The 23,683-nt window shown below is 42.5% G+C and overlaps 2 protein-coding genes across 2 annotated transcripts in view; one reads left to right on the top strand and one right to left on the bottom strand.

Annotated features, from left to right (window-relative positions):
- LOC121623033 (astrotactin-2-like) overlaps nt 1–23,683 on the top strand; it is a 263,780-nt gene that overhangs the window by 200,364 nt on the left and 39,733 nt on the right. Inside the window, exons 14-17 of the mRNA XM_041960153.1 lie at nt 1,154–1,278; nt 2,381–2,485; nt 2,713–2,892; nt 17,047–17,369. Coding sequence (XP_041816087.1) covers nt 1,154–1,278; nt 2,381–2,485; nt 2,713–2,892; nt 17,047–17,369 — 733 coding nt within the window. The remainder of the gene's footprint in view (nt 1–1,153; nt 1,279–2,380; nt 2,486–2,712; nt 2,893–17,046; nt 17,370–23,683) is intronic.
- trim32 (tripartite motif containing 32) lies at nt 4,619–12,064 on the bottom strand. The gene is made up of 2 exons (XM_041960154.1): nt 12,019–12,064; nt 4,619–11,085 (listed from the first exon to the last, which is right to left on the bottom strand). The coding sequence occupies exon 2, from the start codon at nt 11,071–11,073 to the stop codon at nt 9,016–9,018; it is 2,058 nt and encodes a 685-aa protein (XP_041816088.1). The 5' UTR covers nt 11,074–11,085; nt 12,019–12,064; the 3' UTR covers nt 4,619–9,015.

The raw sequence follows: 23,683 nt of genomic DNA, 5'->3' as shown, positions 1-23,683 counted from the left end.
AACAGCAGTAGCCTAACTGCGCCATGTATTGATAAATCCATGATGCTGAAGTAGCAGACAGATTTGTAATTGCATCATCTTCTCTCACTCCTGCCCTTCACTGAGTTTGGTCTTGGATCTAAAATATTCCGTAAACTATGTAATATAAATACTCAATTCTGTATTAGATTGCAGTCTATATACTCTAGAGAGTGACACCTTCATGGTCAAAGTGACAAGTGGAAGTGGAAGAGCGAGATGATCATAGAGACACACTGCTGCCTGTAGTGTTCCCATAATATTCCTGTTATTGTAGGTGGTAACATGCCATGTCTTCATGTACTAAAATATGCAGTGGTGGAATGTAAGGACATATACTTGAGTATTTTATTTGTACCAATTTGATGTACTTACTTAGTTGGGTATTTGCTGCTTTTACATTAATGATTCAGTAATAATAATCCAATGATATAATATATGACATTTTAATAGTCACAGATGACAGTTTTCTGCATTGAGTAATTTTACATTAGATACTTAAAATACATACAGTATTATCCAGGCTGGAGTACTCTCACTACGTTTCCTGTTTACAGCTAATTAAAAATGCTGCTTCGCGGTTATCAACAAGGTCCAAGAAACGAGACCACATTGTCTTTACACTAGCTCCCCGTTCATTTCAGCAGGAACTTCAAAACCCATTAGAAATCCCTCCGTGGTCTCGGCCCCACATATATCTCAGAACCCTTTACAGCATCACCAGACCACGCAGATCCTCCCACTGCGGCACGTGGGCTGAAAAAGGCCGGGGACAGGGCTTTTTCTGCAGCGGCTCCTGCAGGACACCATCAGGCAGACTGAGTCTATCAATGTTTAGAAGACGCACCTCTGGGTTTTAATGGTGTTTGAGCAGTTTTTTATTCTTATGTGATTTCTTGGGTTTTAAGGTATATTTGAACCTGATTCTTGTTTAATCTGGTTTTACCTCCATAACATCTATTGTGCACCAATCTGTCTTTACGCTCATATGTGTACACATGTATATTCTTCTTTGTGAAGCAGCAATATTTTTTCACAGTGTCGTATTAGTACTTAAGTAATGTGAATACTTCCTCCACCACTGATGAGGAACTTCACTCTTCTTTTTTTCTTTCTTTCTTTCTCTCTCTCTCAGGGACAACAACTTCATTAAAGACTTTCCGCAGCTAGCTGATGGTCTCATGGTCATCCCCTTACCGGTAGAGGAACAGTGCCGAGGGGTGTTGTCTGAGCCGCTTCCCAACCTGCAGCTCCTCACAGGTGAGGGTGTCTGACTTTGGGGATGTGGCCTTTCCTTCATGTCTGTCTCTCCTGCTGACAGTAATGGACAAGTAGACTGGATTCATTACATTTTTCAGTGGCATCTCTATTATCTCTCTGTGATGCATTCATAGTCAGGGGTGAAATGACTGACTACTGCTCTCTGCAGAAGAAGAAAACATAGCACCCATGTTCATATTCAACAAGAACACGTCTGTGTCTCAGTCCTGAGACCGTTTTAACATTTGTCCAGACCTGAGAGAAGCGACAACATGATTTATATAAAGACCAGTGCTGTTAAAACCCAAACCCCATCTCAAAATACTATCATAAACACAAAGTATTATGTTAATACATGCCCACTCACATACACGCGTGCTAAACTCTAACACCTGACCCCCCGTTTCATCCTTTTATCCTTTTCTTGACTGTTCCAGCCCATTTTGTGGAGGACAGAGTCACTTAGACACTTGGCTTGAAACCTCCACCTCTGCTCCCTAATCCCTCCATTAGCTAAATTGGCATTTGGTCCACATTGACCCCTGAGACTTTTACTTTGGTTCTGCTTTCACCAGAATTGGAGACACACACACACACACACGCACTGAAACTCAATTGCAGTTTTTCAACATGCATGAATGTGTCAGGTGGAAAACGCTTTCCAGACGCACAGGATCAAGGTTCCCATAAGCGGTTCCCCCCCCCCCCCCCCTTTGCTCTTCCCTTTTGTGGCTTTAGTTCTAAACTGCTGTGAAAGTTTGATAATTGAATTGCAGAGAAAGGCGAGATTGCTCCCGCTTCTAATGTCAGCAATCCAATTGGAGTTCAAGTAGCACTATATATCTGCCATTGATCCATGAGCAGCTGGGATATGGCCTTTGATAATAAATGATGTGAAGGCAATAATGTATAACAGTGGATCTGCAATAAACTGTTCAAATGAAATAATGGATTTTATTGACTTATTCATTCATTTGTGAATTTCAGCCGCTCTTTAAGTCTGAGTCTGAGTTTGGTAATTTCTTTTAAATTGTTATATCTGCTGTGCTTCGTTTATCTTTCTTAATTTGTATCCTCATTCCCTTCTTTTTGTCGTCCTTAGGGGATGCCCAGTTCAGCGAGGCAGTGGGCTACCCTATGGTTCAGCAGTGGAGAGTGCGCAGCAATCTGTACAAAGTCAAGCTCAGCTCCATCACTTTATCTACAGGTCGGTGTGTGAGGAGTTGATCTCTTCACATCACAAAGCACCACACGCATCAATTTAACTCTAATCAGTGCCCAAGGAATTATTAAGTTGCTTTTCCTGTACTTACCCGTCTGTGCCCTTGATAGATGTTTTGACATTAATTCTACTACACGTCTAAGCCTAATCCTAATATCCAACCGATCCCTATACAAAATCACCATTCTTCCATCTCCTTCCTGCCCTGATAGGCTTTTCTAAGGTACTGAAGACGCTGTCGGCGGAGAGCACACGTGAGGAGCTGCTGGCTTTCCTCCAGCAATATGGCAGCCACTACGTGTCCGAGGCCCTGTACGGCTCCGAGCTCAGCTGCAGCATCTACTTCCCCAGCAAGAAGGCCCAGCAGCAGCTCTGGCTGCAGTATCAGAAAGGTGAGCGTGCTGACTGACAGACAGGAAGGAGGGAGGGAAGGCCCAAAATGATGAATTCTAGAGGGATAAATTGGAGACGCCGTTCCTCACATATTGATTTTTTTTGAGGGGGAAAATCTGTCAAAGGCAAAGAGATTTAGGTAACAAATCATTTTAAATTTTAACAAGTCCGTGTGGAGGAGAGTGAGCCATGTTTTGAGAAAGGGTAAAATAGTGGTAACTTTTGGGCTGATGGGGCTTCTCTCAAATAAATCCGAGCAACCTGGAACACATACACAGTGAACAGAAGCAGAGAAAGATGGAGGTGGGGGCTACGCTTTGACTATTAACTAAACTGGGTTATGTTTAAAGACTTCATCCTTCCTTAATTCACCTCCTGGTTAAAAGGCAGCACAGTTGCCTGAAATGGCTTGACTTTTCAGCAGACCACGCCAATAAGATGCAGATTTATAATGGTTTAATGCATGAGGATGAGGAGGGCATAGATGAGAAGAATAATATATTAGGATGAGGGTCAAGGGATGAAGGGAAGGTGGGGTGTAGGGAAGGAGGGATTCGGGGAGGGAGGGGTGAATGGATGAGGGTTGAGGAATGAAGGAATAGGGGATGAGGAGCTAGGGATGGAGGGATGAAGGAGCATGGAGCCAGCATGGAGTCAGGATGGAACCAGGGGAACTGAGACTCTCATTTTGCAATCCTGTCAATTCATGGTGGAAAAAAGTGCCGATTGATTGGTACCTGGGCTTCATCATAAACTATTACATTATTACTTGCTCTCACCTGTTTCAGATTTCATTTCAATGAGATGCTGCAGCATTCACCTGGACTGAAACATGTCAGTAAAAACACATGATCAAGTGTTTGACTGCAACAAAACATACATCTTACTGCCCATTGTCTATCCAGGCTGTAAACAACAAGCTGTGAAATAAAGTACATAGAACTTGATAGAAACTAGGACAGTACAATTCAAACAATGTTGGAAAGCAACTGAGTACATTTACTCAAGTACAGCTTTGAGCTACTGATACTTTCCTTGTTTATCTTTCCTTTTCTTTTCCTTGTTTTTTGCATTTTATTGATGCTCTACATTTCAGAGCGTATTATACGTTGTGGTTTTACGACACTACATTTGCCAACTTTAGCGGCTAGTTGCTTTATTGTATTAAAAGTAGCATATGATCATATTAAAAAAGATTCTATAACACTGTTATAGATTTAACTACCCAGCAACCCAAATGGTTGAAATGAGATCGGTCTCAATACACTACATTAAAATGCTCTCATGATAACATCAATACAATGAGAAGTCTGTAATGACAGAGACCATCCTACCGTGTGAGTACTCTTATTTTTGATGCTTTATAATACATATGTACGTCAACTTTAGCGAGTTTGACTTTAATCTGTAACCAAGTACATTATTTCTACTTCCACTGAAGGATCTGAATACTCTCAAGACATGAGAAGGTTATAAAGCTTCTTGCTTTTGAAAATTACACTCATCGAGGGTTTCAAAAGCAGTCATACCCACTGCATAGATAAGAATATCTTTACATGGGATGCTACAGCCAGCCAATTATGGTGATAGAGGCGGTTTGCTTTTACTAGGCAGGGGCCACACAGGAAATTGAAAACTGTATAAATACGCAGATTTGATAATAGCAAACACAAATGTTTGAATGGTATAAAGAAACACTGCTACTGACAGTTTGTTTCATAAATGTTTATTGCACTCGGATAATCAACAATACAAACATGAATTTGACTACACAGAGATGTCTGAAATGTGTTCAACACATTGTAAAATTCACAGCCTGTAAAGAACGAAACGCTTTAAACACATGGGGGTTTGGTTCATGGACATCCTGCGGTATTACGATCCAACGGTGCAAATGGATCAGCTCTGAAGAAGTACGCAAGGACATAACTTCTTTCCACTGACACGTAATTAAACATATTCAGGTGATGTGAGACACTCTGATGCTCAGCACACTGACACAAGGACACTTGATCTTTGTAGCATTTTATGCATTTTTCTGTCACTGTTTAAGTTTTAATTTAAGTTTGTGGTAATGACTACTTCTAGTGACCACTTGACTAAAGTGTAAGCACTGAGAGAAGAAAAGTTTCGATGGTAAGGTCGACATGCAGCTTGAATTAAAATCTATGAGTTTAGATATAACGTGGCCTACCAGTAAAACAAATACATCATGTAAAATGAAAAAAAAAGCACAAAGATATGACTGACAGACTTCACCTGATACTTAAAATTCAGTACTATTTTTTTTTCTTATCGCTTTGCTTATGTAGAAATATTAAAAACACACACTGTTTATGATACAGCTCGATTCTCAGACACATATATTTTGTATGTTGCTGTTTAATAGGGCTCCAGGTGCAGAGTTAAGGTCAGCTTTGTGAAATTGTTTCTTTTAAGGCTCAAACTGAGTCAGTACGTGATATGCTCTCATGAGCAAACCTGGACTGGAAGATACATATGGCCTCAGAGCAGGCATATTTGCTATTTTCGACTTTATAGACACAGAATATGTTACATACAATATTGATGGGTGGTTTTCAATGATTAACTTGATCCCCCATGTTTAGGCCACTAAATATTTTGATTAAAGGTGTCTTTTATTGTTATTTTACCTGAAGGCATCATCTTTCTAATGCTTCGTATGGACTCAAAAATTCAACAGATTTACATGATAAAACAATACATGCGATTATAGATTTATTTAAAGTTGACTAACACTAGCACCAACTAGCAAAACACTGTATATGGCTGTTGTCTTTACCATATCTACCAACACTCGAGAACTCAGGCTGCAAGTTGTCCAGTGCTGAATAAAAACCTGAGGGAGACAAAGCAACAAGGAGGCGAGATCCCAGTGTAACAAAGCCAGGCTTGGTGCGTGATGCTGGAGTTTTCACTCATCGTTATCCTAGCGGCGTTAGTCTGAACACTCCTGCCACTGATCCCTACAAATACTGTGCCGCCACAAGCCAGGCGTGAGGAAATAAAGGCATGGAACAAGTTCTCTGGAATAAACGTCAAGTTTGTAAACATTATTCAAGGTGTAGATGTCTGCTGAAGCCTTATGCTTAATGTGGTCTAGGTGCCGGAGCTATTTAGTACTGGCTGTGCTGGCATAGCAACCAAACGTAATTTAAAGATGACTGTATGATGTGGGAATAGAAAGAAGACAGCCTTGAAATTTAATTCCAAGTTGCAAAGGTCATGTGGGACCTTCGAACTTTGCTTCTCTGTTCGTAATGGACCCACTTCTGTCTGAGATCTTAGACTAAAATTAGGAGCTACAGTGTGATCATCAGTAAAACTGCTCAAAGCTAACGCTAATGCTGCAGCAAGCAGAAGGCGATGTGGAAGCTTGAACTTGTAGTGAGATGTACAGTATGACCAAGCAGAGCATCTGGAAAAAGGATCTGGAGCAGGTGAATTTTAATCTTGCCGACGGCTACCTCAACCTGCCCCCTAGTGACACAAGTGAGGCTGTGGCTGGGAAGTCACAAGGAGGAGGCTGAATGAAAGGACATACAGAGAGAAGCGGGTCTGTATATCAGACAGTAGATGCCCTTTAAGCTGACACTGCTGCAAGATGTCACAACAGGATACTCAGGTTGTGTTTGATGTACACAGGCTAGTTAGGCAGGCAGTATTAATAAGTACTGGAAAAAATCCTAATAATAATAATAGTGAACCTGAATAAATTAAACCTAATTTAACCTAATTCTGATTGCATTAACTCTTTTACCCTCAAAGAAGTGTTGACAAAAATACATTTAACACATGAGGGTGTCTACTTTTTTTTTTTTTTTTTTTTACTATTATAGGCCTACACAAAAGATGTAAACCCACAAGACTCGAGCAAATGACATATCACCGCTGCTCTCTTTCCTGTAGGTAATTTCATATTCTACACTTAATGTTCCCTGAATGTTACTGAATGCAATTCCATGAATGCTGATTCCTGGTTAGTTGCCATGAGCCAACTGCACAGTAAACTTTAAAGCTGCCAGCTGCATTCAGCAACATCGCTGTTAGTCTGTGCTACTAAAACCTAACACGAGGAAACAGTGGCGTGTCAATAATAAAGTGCTTCACAGGCCAAAAGCCTTGGTATGCTTTATTTCATATGTAAATACATGTTTGTTTTCGGCTCTGCTTCCTCCCATTTTAATTCCGCAGAGCTGAGCCAAATCAGTGAAAGCCATGCAACACACAGTCAGGGTGAAGGGTGGATAAAGCAGTCAATAATAGAGGAAGGAAAATCATCTGCACTTTGTGCCTGCATTAGCTTTTACATCAATGGCTTCTTTCACTTATTTTAATGTGACACCTTGTGCCAGTATTCTCAGACGGGAAAGTGTTGCCATGTCTGTTTTAATGCTGTGATCCGTTACGATAATGGGGTGAGAGGCAGCTTAAGTAGCCGATTTTTAATTTGAGGTATTAAAATAAAATCCAGTGTGCTTAAAACCGAACCAAACTGACTAAAATGCTCATTTACAGTTTTTTTCCCAATTGTTTAAACACGCTCCCTGAAACCACAGCTCAGTTTCTCAAAACTCTAAACACACAACTGAAAAGAGTTATCCATTTTGTCAAAAACTCCACAAATCTCCAGCAAAATGATACACCGCACTCAAAACAATAGTCTCTCTTCTAAAAGCGATACGCGCACTGCTATCATACGAATATCTCTTACAGAGCAGCAATTAAACTCTGGTGCGAATAATTTCAAACACTATCATCAAAATAGCATAGATTGTGTCCTGTACAAGCACAAGCTTTGAATCAAAGAAGTATGTCACCACCTCTTGCAGATCATCTGTCTGCTGTGTGGGCTGCACAGATTTCATTAATGCAGGACAGAGCAACATTATACATTTAGAAACCATCAAGTTACATTACTGCAATTACTGATGAGAGCATAGAAGACTAATGAAGTGGTTACTTGTGTACCTATTCACATCTCTTAATGCCTGGATAACTGAGGCTACTGTGAAGCAGTCCAAATTCTACTGGACTCAGTGCCCAGCTTCGATCATTTGGCTCATGTTCCTCCTCCTCCTCTAGCTCTCACTCTTCCTCTGTTCTCCATGCTGCTACTTTTTTTTCCTCAGCACACTAGAGGTCACCTGAGGCCTCTTTTACAACCCCGATTCCAAAATAGCTGGGACTCTGCTCAAAACGTAGATTAAAACCAGAATGCAATCATTTGCAAACAAACTGTGTTTAGGGACAACAGTTTTACAAAGTGTTCCTGTTTGTTCCTGCAGTAATATCCGTTATACAATCATGTGATCACAAAGTGGTGAACCTCTCGCCATCCTCGCTTGTGAACGACTGAGCCTTTCCAGGATGCTCCTTTGTTACAAATCAACCCTTTTTACCTGTGGAATATTCCAAACAGGTGTTTTTGAATCCCAGTCTTTTGTTGCTCCTGTCCCAACTTGTTTGAAACATGTTGCTGCATTAAATTCAGAATAAGCAAGAAAAATCAATGAAGTTGATGACGAAAATCATTAAATATATTGTCTTTGCTCTATTATAATAACTGAATATGTCAAAACTCTTCCTGACAAAATGATCCCCCTCTGTTTCATTCATGTGTTACACAGCATCCCATCCTTTTTGGAACTGGGGTTGTATGCTCTGACACGATCGAAGCGTTTTGCAAATTGAGGTGAATAGGTGAGATGTGAGCGAGACCAGCTGTTAAGTAACTCGCAGTGTTTTCCAGGCGCACAAAGTGTGCTAAATGATGCGATTTGTGCTTAGACTTTTGCAAATATCTAATTTAAAATTAAAAATTTGAATGAAAACAATGAGATTGTGCTTAGAGTTTAGCAGTCTGGAGTCTTGTTGATACATGAGCTTCAGGTTTTCAGAATTGTGTGCATAGTTCCATTTTATTGTGTGTATACAATTGGGAAAAACTGTAATAACCCAATGAAAGCTGGAGTGAGAATTGTTTGGACTGCAGCCAAACTACAGTGACAGATAACAGCGTGTTTCTGCCTTCATCAAACTTCCACAAACACCTACCAACACACAACTACTAAACCTCTTAGGTGGACTGGATTGTTCCTCTAGGACGTGGAGGAGTGCCTCCTCTGGATGTAAGTGTAGACTTTGACACAGTGGTCCCAGCAATCCAGCACCAGTAGCTGTCCTTTCTGGGTGGTGGCCACTCCTACAGGGCAGGTCAGCCCTTCCTGGATGAGAATTTTGAATCCACCCTCTTTGGGGAACTGGAGGATTTCTTTCCTGCCACTGTCCGTTACCAGCAAATCCCCATTGGCATCCACACACATGCCAGTGATACAGCGGAAGTCCTCTGTCTCTGAGAAGAAGTGGCTGAGCTGCTTGCCTAGCTGGCCATCGCTATCCACTGAGCCAATAGAGAAGCCACCTTCCAGGTGGGGTTCATTGTGGCGTTTCTCAAAGTTCAGGGCCAGGCCCTGGGTGAAATAGACTGTTCCAGCTGCATCACAAGTCACAAACTTTGGCCGCACAGCAGAGCACAGTCGGTTGTAGCTGACCACACCTACATTGCGGTCCACTGCTAGACACCACAGCTTGCCACCTTCCACATCTGACACCACAAACTGACCTGATGGCATGGCAGTAATACCCCAGGGTTTAATCAGTTGGTTCTTATGGCAGGCCACACACTGTCCATCCATAGTGTAGACTTTAACTGAGTTATCGTAGTTGTCAGTGACTCCTATCAGGCCTTGAGAGGTGACGGCGATGGATAAGGGGATAAGGTTAGGCAGGTCAGCCCCAAGGAAGCTCAGGACAAAGTTGTCGATGCTGCTGGCATTGCGGCGGATTTCACGCTGGAAACCTTTGCGATTGAAGATCTGGATGCGGTAGTTGCCACGGTCAGCCACCAGGACCTCGCCGTGTGATGTTACACAGATGCTGACTGGTAAATTGAACATGCCAGGTAGACTTCCCTTGCAGCCCATCTTCTTTACAAACTGGCAAGCCGGGGGCCCTGCACTTGCAGCAGCTCCTCCAGGTGATCCCCCACCTGCATCCATGGACTTTGACTTAAAGCTGCCAGGTGAACCACATACAGCCTCCTCTACAGCTGCAACCATGTCAATGTCTCTGTAAATATCCACCGGGGCCCCCGCTGCACCACCCGTAGCCCCTACTGCCCCAGCTACACTCTCTACATCACCCTCAAGTGCAATCTCCAACTCCTCATCGTCTGTACTGACAGTATAAGTATTTGTGGTCACTTGGCCAACTTCTACAGGTTTAGAGTGCTCTGTTCTGACCAGCTCTGGCTCTTGCAGCTGAAACATGGTTGGCAAGCTGCTCCTTAGATCCAGCTCTTCATCATCATCATCACAACCTCCGCCATCATCCTTTAGCAAAGCGATATCGCTCTGCCTCACCAGCATTGTCAGATAATCACAGCGTGACACCACTTTTACCTCTGCAATACTGAGGAGATATGTCTGCTCCTCGAGGACCTGCCCGTTTAGCTTTTCCACTTCTGCCATGGAAGCTGTGAATGTCCTTCGGGATCGCTTGAGCTCCTCTTGAAGACGTAGCTCAGCTTTAGCATAGTCCTGCTGCACTGCCTGGTATTTTAGTCTCAAGGACTTGTTAATGTTTTCAATAGCTGTCTTTTTCTTCTGAATTTCACCCATAACATCACGCAGAGCAGTCAGCTTGCCACCCAGTTCTTTACGACGCTGTTCAGCAGCCACCCTAATCGGCTGGACTGAATGGCCTTGATGCAGGTGGCCCTCTCCTTTGCATAGCTCACAGAGGACTGTGGCGCAATCATGGCAGTACTGTCGAGGTAGGCGGCTGCAGCAGGATTTGCACATTAGGCCAGCAGCAGCAGCACTGCAGGATGTAGTACAATCTAGGATCTTGAGCACAGTGAGATTATCGGCCAGCTGGGAGATACTACTCATACGGGAGACCTTGCTACAGAAGGGGCAGCGCACACCATTGATAGTATTAGCCAACAGCTTCTCTAGACACTGCCGGCACACCGTGTGACCACACTGCAGGAGTTTGGGTCTCATTTGTTCCTGGTTGTAGGTCTCCAGGCAGATTGGGCATTCAAGAACCTCCCTCATTAGATCTGGGTCCAGCGGGGAAGATGCTGCCGCCATTATGGTCCTTTCCTTGAGTGCGAAAAGCAAAAAAGGAATTATGTTTTGTAACATTTCACCATTCTGTGTGAAACCATAATATCATTAGCACCAGTGAGGAGATAACTATGTAAGTATCATGTATCAAGTTGTGATGCCTTACAGTTGTGTTGTGTATTATATTGGATGCACTAGTCAGAAAATCGACACTCAAATTCTTATCTCATAGTCTGACCCTCATCTCATGCACTGTGACTGTGTGACAGTAAATTATGCAGTGCTACCCACTGCCACAAACCTAAATGTTACTAAGCCATTTTGCAGCTCATTTGCAAGGTGAATTAACAAATATGTGGCCAGCTGTAACTCGCACAGCGAGCTAGCTCTTCTGTTTCAGAGTAGCTAGTTGCAGCAGTGTAACCTTAACTGACATAAACATGAGACGAACGTTGCTTAGGAAACCATTCACTCACAACAACTACCTAGTTAACAAAGGGCAACGCTATAACTAGTTACAACCGACTGCATCCTCATGCTAGCAACAAGCTACCACGATGAGGCAGTGACAGGTAAGCTAGCTAATTGGGGAATTGTTTTTTATCTGGGAGCTCATTGGAACACGTAAGGTAATGTTCGTACCACGCAATGATGTCAAGCAGTGTGATAAGAAAGCTAACTAGGTTATATCTCACTGAAGGCACCATGGTGCTCTTTTCATGCTTAAAAATAGCCTGACCTTGCAAACGACACCGACAGACGATTTACACTGCGAATTCACTCATTTTAGATAAGTAAATCGGAGGCCTCTCGACAAAAACAACAAACGTTAACGCTGCCTGCTGACACAACGCAACAATTACATTCATCATCTTCGCGGGACCGCTTCTGATGAACGTGCATTCAAGAATAAGAAAAGCGGCTCGTCGTAATGTTCGTCTTTTTGACATTTGTGCCTGATAGCATTACCTTGTCCTCAGTATTAGCTGGTTGGAAGTACAGCGGTTGTGATGGGCGTGCTGTGTTTCGGCTACTGCAGCTGCTAGTCAAGAGACTGCAGTGTTGACGACGTCACGCACGCAGAGCCGGGGCGTTACGCAATACGCACAGTCTGACGGCTCTTCTGATTGGCTGCTTTGGTGGCTCGTACAAGGGCACGCAGGGGTCCTGGTGATACACATTCACGGTCCTAATGCAGTTTATGGGGATTTATTGATATTTCACTTCCAGCAGCTGGAAGTATTTTACTGTCATTTGCTTTGTTCTTCACACTCTCATAGTCAAACAGTACAGGGTGCGAATGAGTTTTTAAGGCAAAGTGCATTGTATTGATTTTCCATGCACTGCACAACTATAAATACTTAAAATTTAAAACTTGTTTTACACTAATGAATATATTGTAACTTGCAACAGTGATCCTCTTAGTGTTCAGTAAAAATATCTGCATTGTATTGTACTGTATTCTTGTCGTCTGTCCCTGAAAGAATAAACGTGTAAGACCACTGAACTTCAGTTAACAAGTAAACATACCTGTAACTGAGGAAATAAGTCTCACAGAGAGAACCTGAAGTATTGCCCACAGGTTATTATTGTATGTTAGAAACATCCAGATGTGGTGACATGTAAGCCAGTAATGATAGAAAGAAACCACTAGATGTCAGACTTAGTCTTAGAAGATGCCCATGCAGCGCCTGTGCACACAGAATGAATTAGGACCTTCTAAGAAACAGTTTTTCTGTGGCAAATCACTTTTAAAACAAACAAGAGCAGAAATGTGGAAAAACAATTTAGATGATTGTTTAACATACATTAAAAAAGACAAATAATATTGTATTTAGACAGTAGAATAACTGCTGTTCAAATATTTTCTATAGCAAAGTATGAGGCACATTATACATATTAAAATGTGTCTCTCTTGCTCTACCAATATTGTGTTAGAACTGTGTAAAGTGAATAGGTGTTATGTCCTTTACAGGTACTGTAAATAACAAAGGCCAGTTAAAATCAGAGGACTGTGGTCCATGTAGCTGTTTTGATAAAGCAAAAAACAACATTGCCGACAGCATATACATCCAACAACATCTGTATGAAACTGCTATGGAAGATATCTGACACCTTTGCTGTTGTTGCCTGGGCAACATAGCCCTGGCCAGAGGGGAAGTGTCCCTGATGAGTAATTATACTGCAACCAGTCTACAAAGACATTTTAATTAACAATGGCAGTGTAAGATCAATGGCTCGAAAATGCTCTCCATTTATCTCCTTGCTGTGTTTGATGACAGGCAAGTGTTGCATAAGCATCACATTCATTCCACACAGCAAACAGATGTCATAGCTTATAAAAAGACAAAATGACGGGCCATTCCTTTAACTGCGCCAAAATACATGTGGTCCGGTTTAGTTTGTCCTTGCGAAGGGTGTAGCCGTTGGACAAACGTCACTGACACTGTACATTTCACAAACACAAATAAACAGACACTCAGACAAAGTACTTTAGTGATCCCAGGTGGAAACGATATGGTGCAGTCGTTTGCTACCAGCCTCAAAGCAACATTTACAGTTAAGACAGCTGAAGAAGTTGTAAAAGTCCAAAAGTAAAGAAAAGATGGGGCAAAGTAGAAGTAGCAATACCACAGTGCAGTAACACTCTGTTACAAGTAAAAGGCATGCATTTGAAATTCTAAAAAGCAGTAACATCAATATATGCTTAAAGCACCAAAAGTAAGGGCACATTTTGCTGAATAGCCCTTTTCAGAACATTTTATATGATATAATTGGATTATGATCACTGATATGTTCATGTGTACACCACATTAATGCTTCAGCTGGTAAATGTGTGGCTCTTTTTTTAATCTATTTCTATGTATTTTATATCTCACACTTTATATACTGCTGTGTAGCTTGTGAATTCCCCCTTGAGGATCAATAAAGTCTGATTTACATAATATAGTCATAATTTATTTGTTAATCATGCTTTGTAATCTGAATCTGGAAAGTAACTACTAATTAAAGTTATCAAATAAATTTAGTGGAGTAAAAAGCTCAATATTTGCATCTGAATTTTAATGGAGTAGAAGTATTAAGTTGCAGAAAATGGAAATACAAGTACCTGAAAATCGTACTTGAGTAAATGTGCTCTGTTACTTTCCACGATTGCATGTGCACCATTAATGTCAGCTGGCCCTGACTACGGCATTACCGTGGCCGTGTTTGATTGTCTCCACCAGAGCTCTCTGGTGCCAAACCGATCATAAAACGCATTTGTGTACATAGACGTAAACAACTGTAAGCCAGGATGAAATGAGCTAAAGGGGGTGAGAGGGAACACGACTGGTTACCCACAGCCAACCTGAGCTGCTGGGATTTAATGTGAGAGCCCATTTCGACAGCTCTTCTCTCTGTCTGTGCTGCCTCAAGAAATGCATATAATTGGGCTCTAGGGCCACCCTTTGAGCCTGTTTACATACTGTTGCACATGACGTTACCGCCTAACCTTTCAACTGCTTGCCAGCGTTTTGCAGATGTACACAGGGAGTAAACCACAAAGACATACATAAAATAAAGAGAGGTATGTCCAGACTCAGTTCTCTCTTGCACACAAACATGCACAGCGGGGTCATAGCTGCAACTGAGGACACCGGGGTCGTGTCCTTAGTGCTTTCACTGGGAATCTGGAAGTTTCAGCTGTTTTTAAAGCTGATATCAATATATTTTACAACCCAGACTCCAAAAAAGTTGGGACACTGTGTAAAACACAAATAAAAACATAATACAATCATTTGCAAACAAACTGTGTTTACCGGCAACGGTTTTACGAAGTATTCCCGAGCCCATGCAGTCATATCCTTTTGAGGATGTCCCTTTTGTACACAGTCATGATACTATCACCTGTTACCAATGAACCTGTTTACCTGTGGAATGTTCCACACAGATGGTTTTTGAGCTCTTCCCAGTCTTTTGTTGCTCTGGTCCCAACTTGTTTAAAATGCATTGCTGGCATCGAATTAAATGAATAAGCAGATATTTACAAAAATTTGACGAGGTGAATCATTAAATATATTGTATTTGTACTGTTTTCAATTGAGTATATGTCAAAAAGCAGTAGCAAGTTATCACATGTTGCTTTATTTACGTTTTACACAGCGTTTTTGGGATTGGAAATATACTCATGATCCAGATCATCCCTCAAAAATTGTGTACAGCATTTTGGCATTTGTAACATTTTTTTCTCTAGCAGTGATTTGTCTCTAGAGTTTGTTAGCCTGCTAGCCTGTTAGCTATGTATACACTTACTCCACCTGCACATTGTCTTCTTTAATTGTATTTTTAATTTGCTTATGAAATGAAATGAGCAGGACTTTCTGTCCACATGTTAATCAGTGTTAAGGGAATTTGCCTAACTTTTATTAGGCTTTTTAATGATACAACACAACACAGACAGTTTTGCATGCTCATGCCAGCAGCACATCAGAAAACCAAACTTTTTGCAGCTTTGATGAAGGCCTTTCGGTCTCTATTACCTGGTTCGAATGTGAATACTCACTTGAGATATGTTGTAATTAGCACAAGCGAATTTCCCCCTGCAAATAATATTACTTAAACCTGTCCTTGAAAACGTCCCCACCTGCATGATGTTTGTCTCTGAGCCGTTAAACACCTCCCATGTGTCAGCGTGCGTTTGTGTCTGAGAAGCGAATGGCTGAACGCCGTTTTCGTGTCCTCGGTTAACTTACAGCACTGGAGTCAGGAGTGAAATTGCACAAGTAAACAAATTAAGGCTTGTTTCCTTCTCTCATACAAACACATACGCTGTTTGAGTTCATGCAATGTGTGTTGTCCTTTCACTGCTGCCACAATAGTTTGAAGGATGTTGGAGTTCACTGTCATTAAAACTGTTAACGGGAAATAAGCCATTTAGAATATTAACCTTAATTGGTCCCAATTACCCCACCTTAAATGATGTTTAGGGTTTTTCCTGTCTACCTTTGAGTTTAGGCTTTCACTTGTTTTTTTGGTCTGTGTGTGTTTATGTGCACGTATGTAATGCTGCTTGCACTGGTAATCTCATCGATGCATCCATGATTGGGGTTGTGTGAGCGGAACTTAAACATGTGCACATTCTTGTTGTTTTAATACATTTATTCTCATGTATGGAACTGAGGCTTTGGACAAAAAATTTTAGCACTCTGCATGGAGTGTAGGTCAATACTCCGACAACTAACATGCAAGTATAATACGTATTCAGTGTTTAAACATAGGGTTTCTCCATATTTTGTAGCACTGACTGATGATTCATCTCAAAGCTACATCATAAGCCGGTAACTCACTCACTCACTCACTCACTAGCAAGGATCCCTTATCGCTCATTTGGAAAATTCATGTGTGTGTCCTCCTTCCTTGTAAAGCAAATAGACACAACGAGCACATCTTGATGGCAACAGATGGTGGATCTGCTTCACTGTGACATGTGGCCTGATGTGTCCTCCAGGTGAAACACCCAAGTAGCATTCCCTCCTGTCTCTGCCCCTCCCCGGCTTCTGTCGCTGCCTCGTCTTTCTGCATGGTGTGTTGTTTTCTCGCCGAATCCCCCCAACTCCAGTGAGAACATCAAATAGTGGTAATTGAAGCTCAGGAGAGGAAGCCAGTGACACCCCTCCTCCCTCCCATTCATCCTTTGTCTATGAGAGCTGATGACGGTACAGGGTTAGTTGTTGTTTTTTCTGCTTTTCCTGGGCAGCAAGTAAAAGTAAACCCAGATGCGGATGCTCTTCGTAAGTGAGTGACTGTGACTGTGAAGGGATCATGAATATATTGTTTCATAAAGATGAGAGATTTAGGAAGAAGGGGTTGTTTTTACAATTAGAAAACAATACATATGGAAGTGAGGGAGATGGTTTCTCTCCCTCTTCCTGAAATGAATGTAAATATTTATTGTTGTAAACTTCATTTACCTCCCCTCCCATCCATTATCCATACCTATCTTGCCTACCCCTCCAGAGGCAACAGACCAGAGTGTTGGTGGAGGTGGGCGGCGTGAGCTGAAGTCGGTCCCCTTCATCAGCTACCTGTCGGCACTGCAGAAGAGCCAGCTGTTGACTGACGACATGGTAAATGGCGTCGAGATCCGCTGCGAGGAGAAGGGCAGCTGTCCATCTGGCTGCCACCTGTGCCATCACCAGGCCGTGATGGGGGGAGTGTCAGGGAGAGGCCGCACCGGTAACAGCAGGAGCGGAGAGCAGCCTTCCCCCATCCCTGTGCTGCTGGAAGTCAGCCGTGTGGTGCCCCTCTACAGCCTGGTCCAAGACAACGTCACCAAAGAGGTGAGAAAGCAGCATGGGGGTAGGAAGTGCGTGTGTGTGTGTGTGAGAGAGAGAGAGCGAGAGAGAGAGAGCGAGACAAAGAGAATGAGCTCGATTGATGTGATGCATCAACATACCCACTGGAGTTGGAAGAAAAAGGCCAAAATAAGAAAAGAAGAAGACTTTTATTTTAGTGCTAAGTTTATGGTAAAATCAAAAGCATTTTTGAATGAGGGGAATGAAAATGTGCAAAATGTTACTGATGGTGTGGTTGAAGCCTGGATTTCTTTTCAATTCTGACATATTGCGAATCATTAATTATATGACTGTAAACTTATTGTTTGCTTTGTCAACGTCCTGTTTACAATTTTGCATAAAAGTTGGAACGTAATTGTTAATTATTAAGGTTAATTGTAATTGTGGGGCAAATTAACACATAGTGCTGCCCATGTGCAAGCTCTTCTGAAAATGTAAGAGCCATCTGTCTGTTATTCAGGATATTTTACTTACATGCAATCTCATACCATGCAGTGGTGGCGTTATCCCATTGTCCTCTGAAGTGTTCAGCCGATGCAGTTGTGTCAAATCACCTCTAGGTGGCATTAGTTGGTTAACTTTGACCACTGGAAATGAGCACTGTAATACAGAGGGCATAAAAAAGATGACATCATGGTTTTCTCCTCTTGTGGGAAAGTCGATGTGAATATGTGTGAGATATATGTGTGTGTGTGTGTCTGAACAAGCACACACAGCTGAATGTAATATCGTCTTAATGGCCGCGTGTTGTGTTTATGATTCATCCTGTATGAAAAGTCTTGGGGTCTTTGTGCAGTGAAAGTTAATCATATCGGATTTCTTTTCCATAAGGTAATTTAGGAGGGGGCTCTGGCTTCACTTGACATTTAGTTTACCCTTTCTACTCTGTTCAGGCTTCATCTTGACATTGTCTTGCTACCTAATATCCGGTACATGTCTTCTCTTTGCGTGTGCGAACCAACACAGAGCTGTTTGCAGGTGACTCACGCCCAACACACACGCATGCACGCGCCACGGGGAGCAGACTGGTTCACGCTCCCCCCAATCAAGCATCTAATTACCTTACCTTCTGAAATTACTGCAGGCGACAACAATACCGGAGGCAAAAAAGACAAACACGCACACACATAAATATATATGCACTCACAAACTCTCTCTCTCTCACACACACACACACACACACACAACAAAGACCCCTGTACGTGCCGCCCATAACAAGCACCACAGCCCCAAAGAAAAGAAGGCACAATCAATAGCAGACGATCCCTAGTGGGCCTCATCGATAGCTAAACGTGAGGAAGAGCAAAATGTCTCTTTCCCCTCTCTTTCCAAACACCTCGCTATCCATCCTTCTCTCTCCCCCTACCCAACCCGTGGTCTTCTGGGGATGTGGAGAGTGAGATGTATGAGGAGGAGGAGAAGGGGTAGACTGCAGTGGATCGCTCTGGCAAGCCCTTCTGAGGTAGCTTGAGGCAGGATTATTAGCTTCTTATTGATGTCATCGACCTCTTGGGAGGGAGGGGAGTCCATCACTCCGCTCCTCTTTTTCCTCACCGTCTCCTCTCCTCCTGGCCGCAGCCGCTGCTGCTAGCCTGAAAGGCGCATACATATATTGCATTAGAGACGAGCGACACGACAACCTGCCCCTCCACACATACAGTTCTCTCTCTATGTCTTTGTGTGTGTGTGTGTGTGTGTGTCTTTCTCACACATGCTTTAGCCTGAGATCTTTCTACTTGGCCGGGTCTATCGGGAAAGACAGATGCCATGTTGCAAAAGCTTTCTCAGAGATGAGTTTCTTTAAAAAAAAAAAAAATAAGGAAAAAAGGAAGCAATCAGAATAGAGGGTTAGTCATCCCACTTATGATTAGGTGGATTGAGGCCATATCTGTATGTGCATGCGTATTTGTATGCATGTGTCTGTGTATGCCCACTATCGTGTTTACATAGACCTGTCACTCTCTCTCTGGCTCCCCTCCTCCCTCCTTTCTGGGCTACCTGCGTCTTTCAGTGGCCTCTCCCTGCCCGTTTGACAGCACATGTCGTGTCCCTTTCACGCAAATCTCCTCATTATTAAGCCAGAGGGGGATTTTGTTACAAAGTGAAATTACCCCTTCCTTGAAAAGACCCCCACCGGCACTGAAAGCCAACAGAATTAAACGGTAGAAATAGTACACTGGTGCATCTCCCTGCTTCTTAGCTTGCTCTGTGTGGCTCTGTGAAAGAGGGGGAGTAAAGTATTTCTTTGTACATGTGCCCAGTACTGACATCACCAGTGACTAGTTAAGGATTTGGGGAAAATAATACCTGGAAGACTGGTATTGGATAGTTACCTGAGTTCTTCCCAAAACATGTTTTCTCTATTTGCTGTACCCAATAGAAAACATATTGTCTCACTTATCTGTCCATGCTGGTAGTTTTGAAGTGTCCACATTTTAAGATTTCTGTGCTTTCTCTATTTGCCTCCACCCTAATACAATGAAGGTGGATAGAAATTAGTTTGCAGTGCTCGCAGCCTTGAGAAGCGATGTTTAAAACATCTCCTTCGAGAAACAATGCCCCCTCTGGATTATGCACAGGCCTCACTGTCCAACTGTTGCTATAGGGACTATTTCATCAGCAGGAAGACGTTCCAGAGGAAATTGCTTACAGTGAGGTGTGTGGATGCTGAAGAGTAATGGGGGCGCCTTTTTCCAGAAAAGCTGCGTTGCTGTTGAGGTTTTTTCGGTGTAATGTTTCACCACAAACAGAATTAGATTAATAAGATAAAATAAAATAATGTTCACCTCTGTTATAGTTTTATCCCAGATAAAACCAGAACTATCTGCATGGCTAGATAGTGGAGACGTGTGAGATTTGGCTGAACTGTCTCTTTGAAGTACTGACTAACACATGTATATTTTTAAGTCATTATTTTTGTTTGGCTTATCATCCAACTTGCAATACAAACAGATTTCCACCTGTGGAAACCTGTGTATATAAAACTTGCTTATACATTCATCAGCTGCATATGTCTGATTTTGTGCATACTTCACTGTCTTTACTCCACTGTACGAAACGTAATGATTTTGTTTTGCATGTGGAAGGAAAGGCTTGAGGTTTACTCCCCCTTGGTATTCTCAAGTTGCTCTGTTGTCGGGCTTGGCTTGCTTTAAACCTGTTCTTGACTAGAATTGGACTGGAACCGGTCTTGGAATTGGCTTAGACTCGACTAAGGTGGTCTTGCTTACAGGCCTGGTGTGCGCACGCAAACACACACACGCACACAGATACTCCCCTTAGCACATTAGCACAATTCAACAAAAACACATAAAGCAACATACCCTGAATGTTGCTGCCAACTTCAGCAATAGTCTGCCACACAGCTCAGTCCAGCAGCTGTCATTATCTAATGCACACACCAAAGAAAAAATCAAGTTCTGATCCCGGGAACAACACTTCAGTACCAAGGAGAGCGCACGCTCCTATAGAACATTAAACAGACTCATAGAAACTCTGTACAGTTACAGCTGCAGCTACACCGGTTACCAGTTTATTCAGCTAACCTACCTAAAACTGATGCAGTCTAATACAACGGCCGTGATAGAAATCCTACCTTGAGGTGCTGATTCAGGTGTTGATTGATAGCTGTGATTGATTATACAGAGAGGTGTTTCTGTTATTTAGCCTACCCTCGTTGATATAATTAAGGTGGACAAAAAAATCGAAACGCGTGCCAGTCTAACACGGTACAAATGAACAGCACCACAACCTGCATCATCCGACTTTCAGCACGACATGACCATTATAAATTGATTTTATTATAAATTTTATTGCAGGGCTGCTGTATTAGAGTGCGGTAGTTTTAGGTGTTCCTAGTAAACTGACAAATGAGTGTATGTTCTCGTCAGCCTTTGGTCCATAAAGCATTAATTGCATCAGCTGTAGTACAGACTTGTCCTTTATGCCACGGACAACAGTTCAACAGTTCATCAACATCCAAATTGACCACACTGAAACTAAATCACAAAGAAGGACCTAACCGCCCTCTAAAGATGAATGTTCAAAGGCAGCATCTGTAATTATTCCATGAATCATATAGAGGGTAATGTCCAGCAGTCTTTCTTGTTAGTCTCCACTGAAATTTTCAAGTTTAGTCAAATTTTATTTGTTTTCATTTTCTTTTATACCGCTTCTCTGTTGGCTTTTTTATTGCTGGCTTTCTGTGTTGTGTAACACGTAATAAGAGAGCAGACCAACAAATAAGTCAATTTATGTTGCTGGAAAGGTTAGATTATCTGAGAGCACTGTCAGATTGAGTTGGCACACCTAAAAACCAATACCTGCTGTTTGAGGGTTCTCCAGTGACATGGCAACCCCCCATCAACCTCTGGGTGAACCAACCCTCCAGCTGCCCCCAGTGTCCAATTTCCTGGAAGTACTACCTCTGACAAGGTTCCTAGAACCAGCCCATTGGTTCCTTTGTTAACACCATTATCCCTGAATGATTGGAAAGGATACATAAATGCATTCGAGTCTGTGTGTGTGCACACACACGCACACACACAGACGTACACACTTAGGTCACTATTGATGGTGTCCTGTGTGTGCTGACTTAGAGTCTTTACCACCACTGCTGATCATCTTATAAATCAATACTGTGGGCCAGCTGGCCAGTGTTTTCGTGTATTAGCCTCTGAAGACGGACAGTAATATGGTCGGCTTAGACTAGACAAACAGATTAATACATTAAAGAGGTCACAATGGCCTCCCTTGCCTTCTTGTAAGTCACGACAGGCTTCTACGAAAGTGAAAGGTCCAAATAGTATTTTGGTGCCAGTGTGTCTGCAGGGCCTAAATGATGTCAAGGCTTGGAATTTGCGGCCGGAGTTGTTGCTGATGCTCAGTGGCCTTGCCGTTCGCCGATCTCGTCTTCTGTTGGAAGCTGGGGGTGATTACATTTCAGCTCAATTGGTTCAGTATCGATAAAGGTCGATAGAGATGAATTGTGGCATATTTGTGAAACGGTAGAAGCGGGTGTTATTGTAACCACAGGGGCATCACCAGTTCCTGGAAGCAGATCTGTCATGACTGCACAAAAACTGTCTCACACTGTTACAGTCAAGGCTCTGATAGGGCCGTCTTTGTCAAAACACTTGCTTTTCTAATACGAAGCATGATGGAGGAGGTTTTTTCTCACCCTTATGTGGCCAACACAGAATATGTATGGATCTATAGCGTTCTGGGAAATGCATGATCTGTGGTTAATCAATACAGTATAGGGTATCCTCTACCTTACTTATCTAGTAACTGCATTGAGCACAGAAGTACTCTCCCCTGGGCCTTTCACCGTGTCTGTTCATCTCACTAAAGGATTTACCGTACTGACCCGAGCCTTTCTCTTTAACTTGCACCAGGACAGGACCAGGACATATTGCTGTGTTCCTCGCCACACACTTGACATATTATCACTTTACACGTATTAGCTAACAATCACTTTTTCTTGCGTTTCTCCAAATCCTCATCTCTGTTTTACCTCCTGTGCCCCCGCCACCCACCCACCCAACCCCCATCTCATTCTCTAAACCACAATTAGATTCCCTGTTTACCCAGTGGAGACTGGCTTGCATTACTCTTCAAACATCAACACGGCGGTAATCGCTTTGTCTATTTTTCACATGTGCAGCCATGCAATCAAGCGCACAGACCCATATGGGGTTTTTCTAGGAATTTGGTGGTGGTGAACGCATGGCGGTCCTGTGGTCTTTCTCTCTTTTGCCCCTAGCAGCGGAGGTCATTTCTCATTTCTCATATTTGTCTAGTCTGTGTGCGTGCATAGACCTTGAGTCCAGGTTTTTCTTGTTGCCTTTGTCTGTGGCCTGCTTCCCATTGGCATGAGGTGGCAAGACCCCTGCTGCTGTTGTTTTCTGGCAGCAGTTAGCCACATGGGTTCAGGCAAAGGGGGGAGAAATGTAATTACCTTTTTCCCCTTTTTGGTTTTCCAGGGGGTTATTATATGGCCATGGATTACAGTGTTGCCTACCCCCTATAATAACCGCTCATTCAGCATGCTCATTTAGAGGGCCTTGTATTGGAGGTTAAATAATGGGAAAGCCTTGACTGCTGAAGGATCCTGATCCTGTCCCACAGTCAGGTGGGCAATGCTTTGAGACTTGACACTCTCTTTTTTTACACCTTTGTTTCTTTGTTCACCTTGATGCTTTTTCATTGTCTTCTGTCCACTGATCCCTCCAGCCTCAATTTCTCTTTTTTTAAGTTTTGTTACTCCTCTTCTCATTTAGCTCACTTTTACTCTCAAG

Source organism: Chelmon rostratus, chromosome 19, assembly GCF_017976325.1.
Source record: "Chelmon rostratus isolate fCheRos1 chromosome 19, fCheRos1.pri, whole genome shotgun sequence".
Taxonomy (NCBI): Eukaryota; Metazoa; Chordata; class Actinopteri; order Chaetodontiformes; family Chaetodontidae; genus Chelmon; species Chelmon rostratus.
The sequence above is the reverse complement of the archived record's forward strand: the minus strand, read 5'-3'. Positions and strand labels throughout refer to the sequence as shown.